General features: G+C 39.3%; 1 protein-coding gene and 3 non-coding genes across 16 annotated transcripts in view; all 4 read right to left on the reverse strand.

Annotated features, from left to right (window-relative positions):
- Positions 1-67: 67 nt before the first annotated feature.
- trnal-caa (transfer RNA leucine (anticodon CAA)) lies at positions 68-178 on the reverse strand. The gene is made up of 2 exons: positions 141-178; positions 68-113 (listed from the first exon to the last, which is right to left on the reverse strand). It is a non-coding gene; the product is annotated as a tRNA-Leu (tRNA).
- Positions 179-478: 300 nt separating this feature from the next.
- trnal-caa (transfer RNA leucine (anticodon CAA)) lies at positions 479-591 on the reverse strand. The gene is made up of 2 exons: positions 554-591; positions 479-524 (listed from the first exon to the last, which is right to left on the reverse strand). It is a non-coding gene; the product is annotated as a tRNA-Leu (tRNA).
- A 395-nt stretch (positions 592-986) lies between these two features.
- Positions 987-1,101, reverse strand: trnal-caa (transfer RNA leucine (anticodon CAA)). Its single transcript has 2 exons — positions 1,064-1,101; positions 987-1,032 (listed from the first exon to the last, which is right to left on the reverse strand). It is a non-coding gene; the product is annotated as a tRNA-Leu (tRNA).
- A 2,830-nt stretch (positions 1,102-3,931) lies between these two features.
- Positions 3,932-18,865, reverse strand: part of LOC116672840 (ELKS/Rab6-interacting/CAST family member 1) — a 119,260-nt gene continuing 104,326 nt past the window's right edge. For all 13 annotated transcript variants that reach the window (XM_032504765.1, XM_032504777.1, XM_032504776.1 and 10 more), the window contains one exon: positions 3,932-6,075. In XM_032504765.1, the coding sequence (XP_032360656.1) occupies positions 5,938-6,075 (138 nt within the window). In that variant the 3' untranslated portion in view covers positions 3,932-5,937. The remainder of the gene's footprint in view (positions 6,076-18,865) is intronic.

Raw genomic sequence — 18,865 nt, forward strand, 5'->3', positions numbered from 1 at the left:
AAAAAAAAAAACAGAAGGAAAGACATCTGTGTCGACCGACACGGATACATTGTTGAGCCAAAAAGCTTGTCAGAAGTGGGATTTGAACCCACGCCTCCATTCGGAGACCAGAAGTCCCGTAGATTAGGAAGGAGTCAATCCTTGAGTCTGGCGCCTTAGACCGCTCGGCCATCCTGACAACTGTGAATCTCAGCGAATAAGGATGCTATTTAGACTAATGCTTTCAAATAAATTGACGTAATTATATAGTCTGTGGTGTTTAGTTTATGTTTCATGCTTTCTCTAAACCCATATAAAGATGTAAAATTTACGTTATTATCGATACATTCGGCTTATTGAAAATACTGTGCTGGTAATTTAATGTTATAGCCTACAGTTGTATTAGTTATGGTATTACGTACTTTTTCCGTCGTGTATTTGAACGATTTTCAGTCAGTTAGTTTATATGTGTTCACCGATAATTTTTAGCCAAAATCTCTGTCAGAAGTGGGATTTGAACCCACGCCTCCATTCGGAGACCAGAAATCCCGCAACACTCAGGAAGGAGTCAATCCTTGAGTCTGGCGCCTTAGACCGCTCGGCCATCCTGACAACTGAGAAGTTCTCCGGATCAAGTTGGATTGAACACTAATGTTTTCGGATGAATTGACGTAATTATAGAGTTTGTGGTAACAAACGTGTGTTTCTTGTTTCCTCTAAACCCGCATAAAAGATGTAAGATTTACGTTATTATTGACACATTTATTAAAAATATTAAAAATTGAAAATGCTGTGCAGGTGACTAAATTTTGTACAGGTATATTATCAGTTATGGTATTACATATGTTTTCCATCGTGTAAGCTATTTTAGTGATTTTCTGCCTATACATATATCTATATATCTATATATATAGATATATATATCTATATATATAGGCTATATCTATATAGATACATATAGATATATGGATATACTGTATGTACATAACATTTTCAAGCAAGATCTCTGTCAGAAGTGGGATTTGAACCCACGCCTCCATTCAGAGACCAGAAATCCCATATCTCCACAGGAAGGAGTTAATTCCTTGAGTCTGGCGCCTTTGACCACTCGGCCATCCTGACAATTAACAATCATGATTTATCCCAATCGTATTTAGTCGTCACTGCGTCTCATTTTGTACAAGCGGTGGCTGATTTAAAATTGTGCCAACTCTATACAAATATTGCTTCCAAAAAGACAAAAACATACAAGTTTGACTTTTTTTAATGCACACAATCTGCCACTTACATTTGAGCAAATCTCACTCATGCAGCTGGGTTACTTTAACTCATTTTAGAGTTTAAATCCTACAACAGCAAAAACAGCTTCTGTCAGGTTGAAATTTCGTCTGGCTTTGGTTGTCTGACACAGTGAAGCCCCTTATGACTCGTGGTGAACCTGAATCCATCTGTCCCTATCGTTGGTTGTGACCTAGCAGCTAGATGAGACATTTTCTCTGAGAGCAATTAAAGTCACAGGAATGCACAGACGAGGAGGAACAGAAGATAAGGAACATGTCTTAAGTGTTGGTGGATGTTTGGACTGTCAGTGGCTAACAGCTTATTTTAGGAGCTCCACTCCCCTCACATTGTTTTTATTTCCTCTCAAAAGTTTTTCCTACTACTCACTGCCTCCTTCTGTCCCTTCCATCTTGCCAGTTCTCTCCATCCAATCTTCCCTCTCTCTCTCTCTCTACTCCATTCATCCCACCTACACTTCAGTAATGACTTTACTTTACAAACCATTTATTAGAAAAAAATAATGAATGCAAAAACAAGCAAACATCCAAAATCAACAAGCGACAAGTTTATGCCTTCAAACCACAACTGAAATAATTAATTATTAAGCTTGAAAACGTGTAATATAGACGGAGTGTGTGTTTTAAGTTCAGCTGCTGTTTGTTTTGGTCTTGGCTTTCCCCCTCTTCTCTCTGTTTTCTCTTTTCTCTCCATCACCCTCTCCTTCTTTTTCTTTGCAGTCATGTGTGATGTGATGTGTGATGATTGAAACCACATCTACCCAAAGCCAATGCAAGCCCTCCCCATTTCTTCTGCAGTCACTCAACTTTTATTCCTCCTCCTGGTCTCTCATGTGTCTTGGTGCACTATATAGTTTATACAGTGTATACAGCGTATATGTACTGGATATATATATATGGAAAGACTAAATGTAGATATATTTTTAACAATGCACATGTTCAAACATTATCTCAGGGACAACTGTGTTTTTTGTTGTTGTGAACCACCAATATCAGCAGGGTCTTTTCACAGCTCAATGAAAGGTGTGTGTGCATGTGTAATAATGGATCAAACTGTAATCTTCAATGGGGTTTTAGTCAGGGGAGACAAACTTATTTTGTAGGAAAAAAAAGGCAGCATATTTTTAGTGTATAAATATGTAATATTTTGCATTACACTCTGAACTATATGAGTTACAGCCAAATCAAGAAGATGAAATGATATCTTGTGCTTGGTGGGTTGTGTCTCCACTCTTTCCTGTCCATCCATCCATCCCTCCCTCCCTCTCTCTCTTTCTCCATCACATAAATCAGGCGGTCATACATGCATATCTTTTCCTCCTCCTCCTTCGCGCTCCGTCCATCCCTTCTGTCTCCCTCCACTGGCTTTTATTAGGACAGTAGATGGAGAAAGCAGAACGGATCCTTCTTGACAAACCCAGACACACTGAATATATTGCCACATGCGAATGTAAACACCAGCACATATGTTACATTTACAGACTGTCAGCGAGTTCCCTCTGATGTGTTTTATTGTGTGAAAAAATGAATAGCCTGATGACGTTTTCACTCTGCTGGAAAATTCTTTGAGCGAAAAGGTTGGGTCATGGTCGGGGTTCAGGGTCAGTGGAGCCGGGTAGGTCTGTTAAACCAGATTTTCTAGCTGAATGAATGCATTACACTGAGCTGCTGCCATATGAAAGATGAAAACATAAAGAAAGTGTGTCGGTCAATTTTTACAGTCACTTCCCTGGTGTTTGGTGTTTTTTGCCCTCGTCTCCTTCCAGGCAGCGCGGCAATGGTTATGTTTAGGGTCATGTTTAAGGTTAGCTGCCTGGAAGGCGACGTTGGAGGCAAAAAAACACCATCGAGCCACTTTCCTGTGTCGTTATCAGTTACATTTCCCCTTGTAACACACATCCATACACAACATCTTTCCTCATCTTCATTGGTTCCTACTTACCACAAAATAATTGTTTAAATATTAAAATTGTCCACGATATTGATATAAGTCCAGGCAATTGAAAATAAGGCATTTTGGATACGTTGTTAGACATTTAAGACAATCGTAATGATATGACTGTGTGTGTCTGTGTCTGTGTGTGTGTGTGTGTAAAGAACTGGAACATAAGGAGGCCTGGGCTATGGAATAATGCCAATATTGTGGGTGGATAGGAAAATGTACCACTACTTCAGGATAAGAAGCACAGTTTAGTGGGAGATAGAGAGAGAACGAGGGAGGCAAAAGGAAAGGAGAGGACAGAAAAAGTAAGAAAATGAAACAAAAGGAAAGATTTTCTAAGCTTTGTCTTTATTATTTGTACTCGGGTCATCTACAAAAAGACAACAAAAAAAAATCAGTCGTGGCCTGTCACATATCTAAGAAACACTCACTGCTGTGTGAAGGTGTGTGCGAGTGAAGGGTTATCAGACGATCAAGGGGATGAGAAAGAATATTTTTATGACTGTCCTTAATTTTTTAGCTTTTTTGTCCTCTTGTGAATTGCTTAATATGTTCCTCTCTTCCAGCCGATTAAAATCCATCAAACAAGAAACAATATGAGAAGGAAAAATCACCCTTTGGTTAAACTAATCCCAAGTCAAAAAGGTTGGGAGCTATCACCTGTGAAACATTTGACTGAGATTAAATGACAGAATCCTTTCACAATAAAACATAAAGATAAATCCATATTTTATTCTATTCTCCCATTTTTAATCCACAACGAAGTTGCGGTTAGTTGCGGTCATCCCGCTTCCAAACATCAATTTAAAACAGACAACAAAATACTGGAACTACAACACAAGCTCATATCTGATGAAGTTTATTTCCAAAATAAGAGCCATTTGTCAAATTCTCATGACTTTTGAAGCTTTTAGCAATTTCAAACTGGTAACATTTGAGGAACCTGCACCTGTAATATTTTGGAATGAAACTCCCCATTTGCTTTTTAATAGACAGCTTAGTGAATAAAATCTTTTTTTTGGGGCTTCTTTGGAAAGCCTTTCGATGGTGTAAAATTAGATTCGAGTGTGACGTGTAAATCCCCCTCTCTAGGCTTTGTCTCCACCAGGTATTTCTTTTAAAGGATAGCGTTAAACAGTTGCATGAGGCCAGTCATGGCTTCAGCACTCACTACAGTATAAGACAAAAAAAAAGAAAAAAAAAACAAAACAAAACGTTACATGAGGTTTTGCTAGAAGTAAAAAAAAAAACGTGAGCCTCTAGTGCTGTTAGCGTTTTAATCATGCTAAGACTGTCGGCGTCGTGGGAAACATGCACCAGAGTGTCATTTCCACTGTGAACAACAACAAGAAACCAATTCTGTGAAAATGTCCCCGGTGGACACAGAGCCTCGTGCCATACGTTCCCAGTAACAGTCTCCTGCTCACGGAACAAATCGGTGGCTACTTGCAAATCACATAAAAAAGAAAAGTTTTGACACATTATGTAACATATCAACCAATACATGACAATATTTTTTCAATTAAACAAGATTAGTGTGTATATATATATATATATATATATATATATATATATATTACCAAAAGGAAGAAAAAATATAGAAATGATTTAATATTCACTACCTCCCAAGAAAAAAAAAAAGATGCTTCAATTAGGGAAGGTAAGTTCAGATTTATCCGTGTTAACTCTAAAGGGATTGTCACACAATGGTGAGTGAGGGATTGTCTGAACACAACCTAATCTCAGCATGGACACCATAACCGAACATGTTTTTCTTAGGTTAATAAGAAACACAAAATATCCACACTTTTGTGTTTTAATAAAGGGAGCATTGCGAGATTTTTGGGGTTTGTGTCTTTCATCAATTATGGGGGGGGGAAAAACGATGAAAGTGTCATGTTTGCCTTATGAAAGCTGTACTTCTGTTCAATAAAGTTCTCTCTTTACAATATACACAACTATCCAGAGATCACTGCTGAAAGAAACTGCAAGTTGGGACGTTTCATCGGGGGGGAAAAAAAAACAAGACATGGAAGAAAAATAGAAACTTAAAGTTTAAAAAAAAGATAGCAGCAAATGACGTAAAGAATCAAAGGCAGCTGAAATAAACACTTTTGTATCTGAACCAATCAAATAACAATGTAGTAATAGCATGTAAGTCTGGCATCAGAAACAACCTGGCAAGCTCGACTCACTTTTACCTTTTTCATACAGTTTAAAAATATTTTCCACCCATAAAATACATCAAATTACGATTACAGTTGCTGATTGCCTGGAAGGACACAAGATGTGACGTGTCGCAGAAGGCTTATCGGAGTATTTAGGAAAATACGTGTTTACTGTCTCAAAAACATCAACTATTTCCAACTAACTTGCATGCCAACAAAGCACTATGAACTGAAACATGAACAATATTTCCCTCAGCTGGCACGGTTTGTTCAAAATAAAAGCAAAACACACAGTGGAAGAATACCTTTCAGTAATGACGTGTATTTTTTGTAGATCCCTTTTTCCGAAAATGAGATGAGTGAAAAACCGGTTGGAAGAGAAAGTCTTCATCCTGTGATTTGTTTTGAGTATCAGGGGATTATGGGAGCTTGCTGGAGACTTCTGATGGTCCTGTGCATGTTTGCTTGCTTTCTGACTTGGCAGGGAAGTTCATGTCTGTACGTAAGCTTATTTTTTGTTTCTTTCAGCGTGTGTGTGTGTGTTTCTATGTCAGCAGCTGTCCTCCAGAGCGTTGACCACTTGTTCCAAAATGTCGGGGCATCGGTCTGCGATCTGTTGCAAGACTTGATTGGCGTACTCCTGGAGCTCCGCCCCCTCCCTCTCACACAGCGCTAACTCGGCCTCCAACTGAAAGAGAGAGAAAGGACAGATAAAGAGAATTTAGACATTTTGTAAACAAACATCTTGAGATAAAGCCAACATAGTAACATGGAATTTAAAGGAATGGTTTGTCATTTTTGGGAAATAGGCTTATTTGCTTTCTTGCCAGTAGTTAATGAAGAGATCAATGCCCTTCTCATGTCTGTATGGTTAGTATAAAGCTGGAGCCAGAAGCTGGTTAGCTTAGCTCAACATAAGACTAGAAAAAAAGAAAAAAGCTACCCTGACTCGGTCCAAAGGTAAGTTAAAAACATCACATGCTATATCTCGTGTGTTTAACTTGATAAATGCTGGAGTGTAAATACAAGACATTTCACGGGCAGATAACTTACACTATTTTTTCATCTATCACCAGGGAAGAAAGCAAATAAGCGTATTTCCTAAAATGTAGAACTATTCCTTTAAATTCCATGTTTCTGTGTTGTTCCTTTCAGATGATAAAGAGCAGCGAGATAGACATAAAGGAAAGATACAAGACTTAATTTTGATACCAAGCCATGAACACAAGCTCAGGCAAAAAAGACAAACTCCTTGTAACCCTATGGATGATCAGGGAGCATGTTTACACACACACACACACTCGACTGTAATCTGAAAACACCACAATGTAGTTCTTTCTGCCCATAGAGAACGGAACATTTCTGTGAGAGAGCTGATGTTTTCTTTGGCTGCAGCCGAGCTGAGACGCCAAACCTAACTGACTTAATGACCAATACATCTGTATCAATAAGAGCACCGCTCAAACAGTCATGTAACACAAGCCCACATTTATGTTGGTGTGTGTGTGTGTGTGTGTGTGTGTGTGAGAGAGAGGCCTGGGTCAGATATTGGCAAAATATTGCCTCGTTAAGTCCTAACCTCTTCCCTCTGCTCTCATCTCTGAGCCAGCAAATCTCATTGGCATTTTATTTTACTGTGGCTTTATTCATGTGTAAAACTGCTGTGAGTAATAATACTGTTAATGATTAATGAAAATGTACCCAATAAATCACTTATAAATATAGTCCATTATCCATATACTAAGTTGTTTCATTATTTGGAGAGTATGTAACAATTTCTTTTACAATGTTGTGAATATACAGTAAGTTTAGGTCAGTTATTACACATTACTTTGGCAATACTGTGTGTATTGTTTGTATGAAATTTCAATTTGCATTAAAAACTGTATGTGGAAGTTTCCCAGGTGGGCAGGGTCTAATGAAAGATGTTATCAAGTTGCATTTTGGGAAATGTAGGAAGCGTTTTGGAGCTTGGCCCTTACCAGTGAATAAAAGTCAGGATAATAAAGATCTGCTTCATCAACTATGTGCAATCCTAAATTGAGGGACATCATGTCAACATTCTCATACACCAATTGATCAATATGACTATGTCAATAAAGCTTTTTGTTTTAAGTTGAATTTTATTTTGTAGTGTGTTCTATAGTGCCACAAAAAGTAATCAATACATACACAATAATACGTAAGACTGAGTGCTTATTTTACATGCAGCTTTCTATACTGAATATTTATAAATACGTGAATATTAATGAACATCCATGTTCTTGTTTGGAATCTCCTTGTAGTCTGTAATGTGCTCACATCTGTGTTACTCATTGTGAGCTGACATGGAAACTCAAAAACAGTCATATAGACCTAAGAAGCATTTGTAGATACTATTTTTCAAAAACAGAAGAAAAAAGCGAGAAACGGAGGAGAAGATTTTGGGGGAAATGGAGAGTGAGTGAAATTACACACATATTATTGGCATATTTCCACTTGTGTGTTTGCAGATAATGTAACTTAACAACTCTGCAATTTAGTTGTAATCCCCCAGAAAAACATGGCAGTAAAGATAAGGTCGTAAGACGATTGAGAAGAGATAAATGATTTAGTATGTGCCTGCTGTCTTCTGCTCTCTGACTCTCGCAGCCTTGACCTACACCGGAGAGAGACGCTTGAAAAAAGGTGTTTAAAAAGGGTCATTACTGCTATTTACCTAAAACAGGATCATATACACCAAAGGTATAAACATGTGAGAGATACTGTCATGATAATCAATTACAGTCCCCATAATCCATTACTCTAAACCACTTATTTGGTAATGAAATCAAAGGTGAGTATATCTGGGATCTCATGGTGCAGTCAGGGGCTGGCCCGTGACGCAGTGCTGCAAAAAGCTCTTAAAAGTTTTTTTAATATAATAATAATGTGGTTAAACTGAGAACATGTTTAAAACCTGGCTGACTGCTTGTCCTAATGGACTTTTTTGCAAATCTGTGTCTAACAGGATTGCTACATCCTTAAATCACTACAATTAACCTGGTGGGGAAATATTCTCATAACTGATATGAATGATAGCCAAAACTAGAAAAACTGGACCCAGTTTTCCCCAGAAAGTAATCATAATTTAATTCCTCCATAGAGAGAGAGGTAAGCAATAAACTTCCTCTCTTGTTACATTCACTCCTGAGATCATTTATTGCCTGAATAAATTAAATAAAAACAATATTGCATGATACAGTTTCCAGTTAAGAGGTGTGATTTTGTACGTTGTTGCTCCGATGGATCATGTCTCATGTAATCTCAGCGTGTGGTCAGAGAGAAAGGTAGATGAAATAATGTAAGTGCTCTATGGCTTCTGTAAGAGTGTGTTTTCGATTGTAAGTGTTTGTGTCAGGATATGTATGTGTGTGAGTTAAGGAGATGCGTTCGTGTAGGTTTTAGTGTAAGTGTGTGTGCGTTGTGCAGTGGTTTGACATGACAGATGTGTGCACGGCATGATGCTAAAGTGTGTGTTGCAAGCTCAAGTTCTGATTTAGTGAGTGACAGAGTGAATTGTGGGAAGCGGAGAGATAGACAGAGGGAAGGGATAAGCCATGTGTGTGTGTATATGTGTGTGTGCGTCTGAGCGTATGAGAGAGAGGGTTGGTTGAAGATGCTTTTACTGCAGCCATTTAAGCTCCATTATCGTGATGGATCATTATCTGCCTTATCAGAGGCCTGTAGACACACACACACACACACACACACACACACACACACACACACACACACACACACACACACAGGTTGAAAATGTGTGTGTGTGTGTGTGGACTCAAACACACATTGCAGAGCTTGAACCTCTTTGCAAAGAATGCTAATGTTTTCTAAAGAAACCATAACTCAGCAGAGAGAGATAGAGAGATTAACAGGCAAAGAGAGAGAGAGAGACAAACGGGTAGAGGTGGAAGACGAGAGCACAAATATATGATCTGACTGGATTGCATTAGCCCATTCTTGAGCAAGTCAACTGCCTGGTGCAAACACCCATCTTCCAAAGTTCCTTGACTACAGTTTTTCCAATTACATATGATTTTGAGGCCTGAGGTCTCTTTTTTATGTCAGAAAACCATCTTGTAGTGAAAAGCACAGCACTTCATGGCTGTGCATTTTAAACAGTTAATTGAACCTTGTTTTGACTGGTTTAGGGGAAATGATGTTCTATAAATCATGTGGTCCTGTCCCATATTTCCAAAGATCAGAGCCGTAAGTAAGGCCCACTGACCCACTTTTAGAAAAAACTGTACCAAGGGCTACACAAATAATGTAGTCGCTCCTTTAACGTACTCTTGAGAATGTTACAGATTCTGTTTTAGTTCGAAGCAAGAAAAGTTGTTTTAAGAAGAAAATAAAAACCTTTCAGTTTTGGGTGTAATTATAGTCAACATGTGAGAATGTATACATTTTATTTTATGCTTTGAATGCTGAACTGTGACGTATAGAAGCAAAATATCTTTTTTCCTACATTCCTATCCTATCCATAAGGCCCTTTTTCCACTATTAAAACAAAACAAAATACATTGCTGGCTACAAGTTTCATCTAATCTTAACCAACCTTGGCACCTTATATATTTGGATAACAATGACAAAAAATGTTTTTATTAACTTTTAAATATTTCAAATATTTTCCAATAATTGCATCACTGCCTAAACATAAGCATGTAACAAGTACAGCGACAGAGCAGCACTGTCTGGTGAGAAATGTGGAGGGTAATAAAAGATATACTGAGGTGAAAGGGTGGATTGTTTCTGACAAAAAAGTATTTTTCTTTAAAAAATAAATTAAAAAAAACTAAGAGGAAGACATAGGGTAAGGAGAGGATGAGGATCTGGACACAGACGAAGTCTGTAGGGCAAAGTTTGACCTAATATTCCTCAGCAATAGCATACCAAGTTGCATGAGTAAAGATACAATGAGGAGGTTTGAAAAGGCCCCAGACTCCTCAACAGCAGCCCAGAGCAGTGCTATAGAAATACTATTATGAGTAAGAGCAAAGGGATAACGTATAATAGGCCTATATTGGCTATTATAATCCCTGTCTCTCTTCCTGTCTCTATTTAAACCATTAGGTTCTTACAGGCTTACACTGTGTAGACTGCTTTATAAGTTGGCTGCCTGTACTGCGCCAAGCCCAAAAGCGCCTAAGCCATGCAACCAAACGAGTGTGAATGTGTGTGTGTTTGTGTGTGTGTGTGTGTTTGTGTGTGTGTGTGTGTGCGTGCTCTGTCGTTGTCCAGTCCAGTTGTAGTCCAGGCCGTTCCACTTAAAACGCAGGCTAACAAGCTGCAGTGGGAATACAACTTGAGGACTTGTACCTTAAACTGCTCCTGGAGGAGTAACAAATACTGCACTCCTTTAGCGTTAACAACTAAAAAAGAATACAAGGGAAGTGTGTGTTGTGGGCAATTCTATATCACTTGGTAATTTTATTGTAACAGGTTATTCAATCAGCCAAATTGCCTGTAGGAACATATTCATATTTATGCGTTTGGCCTCTGGGAACAGTTCGTAAGGAGGGGACAGAGTATTAAACACTCAAATCTGGGACCTCCCCACCATCCTGTGCCTTGCTCAGGGGCACTTGAAGTAAATTTTAAGGAAGGGGAGATGTTTGTCTGTCTGGGACCTTAAATCTATTAGTTCGGTCCTTTGTCTTGTGTCTGTCTGTGTGTCTGTCTCTTTCTGCATGTGTTGTTGTGTCTTCCACCCTCCCGTTTTTCCTCTCTGTGATTTTGTGGCTCTGGGACGCGTTCCTATGTCCCAGCGTGTTGTTTGTAACTGTTTGTGAATGTTATTTTTACATTTTTATTATCTTTTCTGAATATAAAAAAATAAAAATTTGATCACAAAAAAATCTATTAGTTCAATGAAAGAAGAGCTACAGAATAGACGTGGACGTGTAACTGTAAGTGTGGTAACTACTCATAGAGAACAGGGGATTATAGAGCATATAAAAAAAGACTTAAACTGTAAACTGGCCCTCTAGGAGTAAGTACTCGAGGCTGGACTTACAGCACTAATGGCTGCAGAAATAAACAGCAGAAACAGACTCCAGCATTGACTGTGTGTGTGTGGAACCTCCCAGTAGGCCAATCTAAAAAGAACCTGATTCAGTGTGAAGATGTATATAAAATAAAAAAGAAAAAACAAACTACAGGTGCAGGGAAGCCTGAGGTGCTTGTAAAAACAGCTGATCCAAAAAAATATAGATATTAAGAGTAGTTTATCTTGATCTAAACAAAGAAGCAAAGTCTGTGGCCAATGATCAAATTTGGAAGCATAACTGAGGGAAAGACAGGTATATGAAGTACACTTACAGGCTGCTCATACAAAATGTTTAAACCAGACAGAATTTCACTTTAAACTTTTTTTACAATAGTTTCTTTCAATTCCATTCCATAATATTCCTATCCTGTTCACTTGGTCGGCTCTTTCCTCCTGGCTTTACAAAGCTTCAACTATAACCACAACCTAAACCACAAATTTCATGTGCAATTCTGAATAAAAAAATAAGAAAACTGGCTACAAAACCCAGTGTATGCATGACATCTGTACATTTTAAAGTTTCTCAATTGAAGTGTGTTTGGTGTTGGTAAAAGTCAAAATGATTGTTTGGCTGTCCAGTCGAAGGAACTTAAGGAAACATCTGCAGCAATAACGGAGGATAAATATGTGAAGCTGGACTTCCACAATGGCTGGCTTTCAACTAAGATTTAACGGCTTCAGATAGAGACAAGGAAAGTGTGAGAGTGGAGACCATGTTTCTGTGTGTTAATTTAAGTCTACGGCCTTCAGCTGTCACCATCACCAGCTTGTTTTTCCATTAAAGACAAAAGAGGATGGTGAGACCGAAAGTTAGAGGATGGAAGAGAAATACAGTGACGTGTGACAGAAAGTCAGATAGGAAGGGGGGAAACAGATTGATCAAGAGTGAGTGACAATAGCAAAGGACAGATGGAGTGGGAGAAATGGAGAAAAATGGAAAGATGTAAAAGAAGAGAAAAAAGAAAGGAGAGAGAAAGAGGACTGAAATCAAAAGGAGGGGGAAGGAGAGAGTGATAACCAGAGACAGAGGGACAGATCAAGGAAGAAAGACAGAAAAAAGACATATGCATGTAAAAAAAGAGGTTGACTGGTAAAGGCATTAAGCCTGGATTCAATCAATCTGCATAAAACCCAGCAGTTAGTCTGTAATGACCAGCGAAGGCCGGTGTGTGTGTGTGTGTGTGTGTGTGTGTCTGTAAAATGGGCACTGAGGGTCGCCCATGTGTGTGGGTGCGTCTGACTGTCTCTCCTTTTGTCTGTGTTTCTGAGTGCGTGCTCACTGTGTCTGTGTGTCTAATGGTCGTTGAGGACCTCAGTGTTGTATTTAGAGAGAAAACAATCATCTTTAGAGCAGGAAGCAGAGCTGCCTCATGAAAGCCAAGAGAGACCCCGGACCACAACACAGCACAAATAGATGGGTCTGACTCTCTCAGCGCTAGACATACAGACAAGAACACTTTTGCTTTTCAATATGGTGGCTGCTCGAACCCAACTGCAGTCACTGGTACTCACCTAGCGTGCTGTGAATGGCTGAGGCCCAGCCTACATCCAGGACATGGTCCAACCATACACCCCAGCCTGTCTACTATGCCCTGCTACTGCCAAATGGCTTGCTACTCCTTCAATTCGAAAGGGGACCCGGCTACCGCTCTACAAAGTCATGACTGTTTGCTGTCCTGGCTCCACAATGGTGGAACAAGCTCCCATCAGGACAGCAGGAACCTTACACATCTTCCGTCGCAGACTTAAAAGTCATCTGTTCAGACTCCACCTTGGCCCATAAAAATCAGCATTTGTTGAAGTTGGTGTACTTGCATGATTCTTGCACTTTTTGGGAATGTACCACATGGTTGAATGCACATATTGTAAGTCGCTTTGGATTAAAGTGTCAGCTGCATAAATGTACTTTAATGTCTTTTGGGTTTTTTGAGGCCAAGTCCAAGTCAAATGTCTTCCTAAGTTATTTGCAAGTCAAAACTGACAATTAAATGACAGTATTTAAACATTTTCATTGCAAAACTATTAACTGTATTAATATGCCATTTCAATGCAGAGGCCTTATCAATAAATGTCCAAGTTGTAGAAAAGCAAACAGGCAGACCTACTGTTGTCAGAGACAGGCAGTATAATGGCAATTCCAGGTGTGTTATCATTTGGAAACTTTATTTCACACATGCGGACCATAAAAATAACAATAATAACTGTTTTTTATTAACACTGGGGGCATTTAAGTTCCACATGTACAGACACACACATTAAACAAGTACAAATGTAATAATCACCCTCTACATTATCAACTGTGATGTTTAAATTCCAGCTCCACCCCTTCCTGTTTTTGCATCGCCTGTCAATCAAAATCCACCCAATCAGTGACCTTGAAGCTGTAAGGGCTAGTCACACACACACACACACACCCACACACACATGCACACGCACACGCACAGTTCCTTTGTAGTCTGCCAGTCAGTAGAGGGTATCACTTAGCTATAGGGCATCAGGCTACAGAGCTGAAACAACAATGATTGCATGTATTTGAAACCTAAAAGGCTGTATTTCATATGCAGACAAGCTTTCTTTATATAACACTTCAGAAGTGAGTGTAGTTTAAAATATTTACTTAGATTTGCCAATGTAAATAACCAGAATGACCCAACTTTGACCACATACTGTATATGCCTATTGTATTGTCAATCTCACTGCTAGCAGCTCCACGTACTGTTACAGCCTCACAGTTTGCTCTGGTTTTCTCTTCCTCAAAAATATTCAATGATTGCTTCTAGGTCAGTTTTTATAGCATTCTGATATCAGCAAGGATTCAGGGCTGTAGCAGCAAACGTTTCCTGCATTGGAAGTTTGTTGTAAAGTCATTTGATTCACTTCAGTTGACTGATAAGCCGCCAGGCCCAGTAACATACCTTGTTGCATAAACTTATAAGTGTATGTATAGGAAGCCAAAGTATTCCTGTCTTCTATTTGGAGATCACATTTCAACAACAATGACATTAGCAGTAATTGCGTGGTGTTTATCTTCATTACTTCATTGTAGATGTGTAAATATGTGGACTCAATTTTCAATGAGGTTACTGTAGCTGGAGTTGGCTCAGAAACGCTCGCAGCCACTCACTGGGAGCCGGTTTGTTTTTAGCAGACAAAGGGTCATGGGCTGACAATTCATACTGGATTCATAAGAGCAGCGATATTATGTCTAACTCAGCCAACAACACTTAATACATACACACACACACAGTGTAAAATTGGTTTTAGCTTTTCATGTACAGATATGCATATACCAAAAACATATGATGCCAGTTCTCTTCAGTGCTCATTAGAGACGTCATTGAGCTATAAAGGTTATTATTATGACTATGGCACAGAAAACTGCTCTTTTAGTAAAACCTCACTTTTGGAATCAGTGTTACTTTTGTAGTTCAGCTGAGGTTAAAGAGAGACATGGAAACAAATACACAGGAACAGACGACTGAAAAAAAATATAGTCCAAGCAACAGTAGCCCACAGAAGATACACGAGAGACAAGTCAGACACTCAAACGTCAAATTTAAATGACAATGGCCTACTTTGGCAGCTCAGAAAAGCCAAACTGCAGTAAAAAGAGACATAATGAATCTTCACTAGTAAGTCAATCGATCAGCTGCATTTCACCAGGTTCACTATTTTGCTTTTTTCCCCCCAACAGTTGGTTTCAACATTTTGTTGCTCATTGCAACCACTGGCACACTTCCAGAGTAGCTGCAGTTTTGCTGTCCCCCACCTTGTTAGACATGCTAATTCTAGTGGGCGGGAAATTGACAACTGCGCCGGTCTTAAACTAGCAAAGACACTTTGCACTGTGCTGCCCCTTTAGTGGAAGCTACTTTTTCCCCCTTACGTGCAACCTATTTGTAGGTGACAGTCTCTCTCTCTGTCTCTCCCTGTCAGTACAGTAGCTCGCTCTATCTGGACTAGTAACGTATCAGCATGCGGTAAGGTCATGCTCTGCGCCTCAGCGTGGACACAGCGAGAGAGAGAGAAAAGGCGTTAACGTGGAACACAATCACACTTTCCCTTATCCCCTCATTGGATTAACTTTGTGGATACTACTGTGTGCTTGCATCAATAAATAATAATAATAATAATAAGATTTTATGTAGGATTTGTGAATGTACGTTATCAACAGGAGGCTAATTCAAAAGGGCGCTATTTTATGTGTGAGCCAATATTGCCCATCTGATCATGTGCCCTGCAAGAGTTACGTTTCTGTTTACTGAATGCGCCATTCAGTGCAAATATAACCGTGAATGTAGTTTAGTCGCAGTAATGATGTATATTAGGTTATTACTGTTGCTCTATTAAAGGCAAACGTTCCCAGATCACGGAGATCTGATTGAGTGTAGACTTTATGGCACCGTAGTGAAAGTAGGTCAAGTTGTAATGTACTGCCCCTACCAGCGGCAGCCTGTAATACTGTATATTTACAGAGGGCATTTAAATGTATGTCTGATCAACTGCCAGTTTAGGGGACATCGCCCAACCCTAGTAGGCTAACCATTCCCTCGTTTTCCCTTCGCCACAATGCGCCACTTGTTCGAAAAGTACCTTCTTTTTCTTTACTTCGCCCTCAACAGTTGCTACTGCGGACTCTGCGGCGGGCCTCTTCACACTGAGGATATGTTGCCACGTTTTTTAAGCCAATGTCACGGACTAGCGCTGAAAACCACTCCACCCGCCACTGTGGCTGGTATACAAGGCGAAGTCACCCGCCACTTTGAAAAAGTACCCGCCATTGGCTGGTGCTAATTTCCCACCCTGATTGCCATCCCTACAGCCACGCTGCTAAAGACATCACCTCAGAGAAAAGGTTTGCTGTTGTAGCTTGTTGCTTTACAAGTTTCTTATTTGCTCTTTTTGCTTTAATAGCTACAGAAATGGAAATAATTACTAAAAAAAATTAACTACACTGGAATTACTTAACTGGAAGATAACATGCAATAAATGTCCAAGGCTGCATCTAATCCCAAATCATCACATTTAAATGGAACAAACATTAGCACAAATTAATGAGGGCTGTAACAATATCTTTCATTGTTGTATTATTCAATAAAAGGCTAAAACATGCATTTTGTTCAAAATATGCTGACCAATGTGGTGCTGTGGTGGTTCTGCTGAGATGATATCTTCAACAACTGGGGTTTTTTGTTTGTATTGTGTATTGTATTGTATTGTATTGCAAAGCTTTTGTTCTGTTACATCTGCTGTTGAGAAACAAGCTGAAAGAGAAAAACAAAGTTTTTCCGTTTAAGCTCAGAAATTAAACTTTCATGATAACGGCACTGTGGGTCACTCCTTACATTGGCTGTTTTAAAAGTATAGTGGTTATATTGATAACTTATATAACCTATAAAATCATTTATTTGGAGATTTGTTTGAATACTCAAGGTTTTTCCTGTGCTGTTAAACCTATCTACAGTGATAAAATCAGTTTATCTTATCAGCACTGAAAGCCGGGATTTCATTCTGAGTGCCTGAATTTACTGCTGAGGCTCCTTTAGGGTTTCTTGCACTTGATGCAACCAGTTATCTGCACTGGGAGGTGCCCTGTTGATAAGCCCTAAAGGCTAACTTTTTCTCACCCACCACCCTTTCCTCTAACATGTGAGCCAGCTTTGTTTGGCGGCTCTCGCTACAGTTTAACGGAACTGAGTTACATCAGACACCGTGTAAGTAAAATTTTGAGCAAGTCACATGTTACAGGAGCAGACTGTCAGATACACAAGCCTCCAGTGGTCATTCATGATTGTAGTCATGTTAATGCACTTGTGGGCACGGAATATGTTGGTTTCCATATGTCTGTGTTTTACATGCTATTTTAGTATGATCCTTAATGGCTTTACAGAGTGCCAGGCTTTTTAACAGAGCCAGGGAGAAGCTTGTAAAACACACACCACAAGACAGAGAAGAGAGGCTGACACACTGGAACATGGCAGTCTGGTGGGGACTGTGTGAGCATTAAGAGGGTCAGCCAGGGTGATGGCGACACACGATGAAGGAAAACAAGAAATGCGGGCCTGAATGAAAGACAGGCAGTGTGTGTCTGCAATTGTGTGTAGGCAGGGTTGGGGTTGAAAGCAGACACATGGCGCCGAATGGCACTGCCTGGGTACAGGTGGGTTTGGACGGAGAGAAGCAAAAAGATTCAAACTGTAATGTGGTTAAGGGAAAGGAAGAGAAAGAAGAACCACTTACTTTTAAAAACAAATCACTAGCTTCCACACCTACACTGACATGCAGCAAGGGAGATAGTGAGAGTAAAAGGTAATGGTGATGGAGGCACTCTAGAGGACAAATAAGGGAAAGAGGAATTGTCTTTCTTAGGGCTAAGAAAAAATAAAGGCCTGAAGAAAGAAGGAAGTTGAGGGAGTAATGGCAGAAGACAATGTGATGAAGAAGACACAAGAATGTAATGAAGGAAAAGTTTTTGCCCAATAGCTAAAACCTTAGAATAGAAGATGTGTCCTAGTTGCTCTGCAAGCATTTTAATTAACTTCTTTTTTCCCCACCAAACTATTCAACGAGGACTTTCTAAAATAACTCTTTTTGGTTTATTCTCTAATTTTGTATTTTAGGATCTCACAACATGCTAGAAAACCCGCATTTATGCCATTCTTCAGGCAATGACTGACATTCCTTAATACGTAGTTGGCTAAACTTCACCAGCCCTTAAACATAATTATCATCCCAAATTAGAGTTTGGTCATTTTGCAGCAGATAGATATGTTGCAACTTCTTAACTTGACAATCTTTTCTGTGACGGACACAGTGCAGGGTAGTTAGCTGGTTGTCTAAAAGCGCTGAATCTGTTGATTCACAGCAGCCCACATGATTAGTTTTAATTCAAAGTAAGTTTTTCTTAAAAAAATGTGGACCCGCAGCTATTTGGACCACAGACTATTGTCTGCATTTGGGCTGATGATGAAAAATATGTAGAGTAACTGTCTATCCGTGAAAGTCACCCATACCATTCCTGTTCATGTACATGGTGATTAAATGGCAACTTAATTCTTATATATATATATATATATATATATATATATATATTCAAAGTTTATTTAAAGTGACACTATGCTATGCTGTGTCATATCTGAAGCACTCATGCTAAACAGAGACATTTCCCAGCATTAAGACATACAATAGAGCTTTCATGAGGACTGTAGGAAACTAGTCCTGCTGTACCCCAACCACACACTCTGTCACACTACTCTGTGAGTATGTGTGTGCTTGTGTGCGTATGTGTGTGTGTGTGTCTAGAGTTACCATTTTTCAATGTATACCACATGTAGCGACCATGTATCGCCTGATATGTTTTCAATATGGAGGAAAAAGACAAGAGCAAAAGAGAGAGAGAGAGAGAGAG

Source organism: Etheostoma spectabile, chromosome 23, assembly GCF_008692095.1.
Source record: "Etheostoma spectabile isolate EspeVRDwgs_2016 chromosome 23, UIUC_Espe_1.0, whole genome shotgun sequence".
NCBI classification, from domain to species: domain Eukaryota; kingdom Metazoa; phylum Chordata; class Actinopteri; order Perciformes; family Percidae; genus Etheostoma; species Etheostoma spectabile.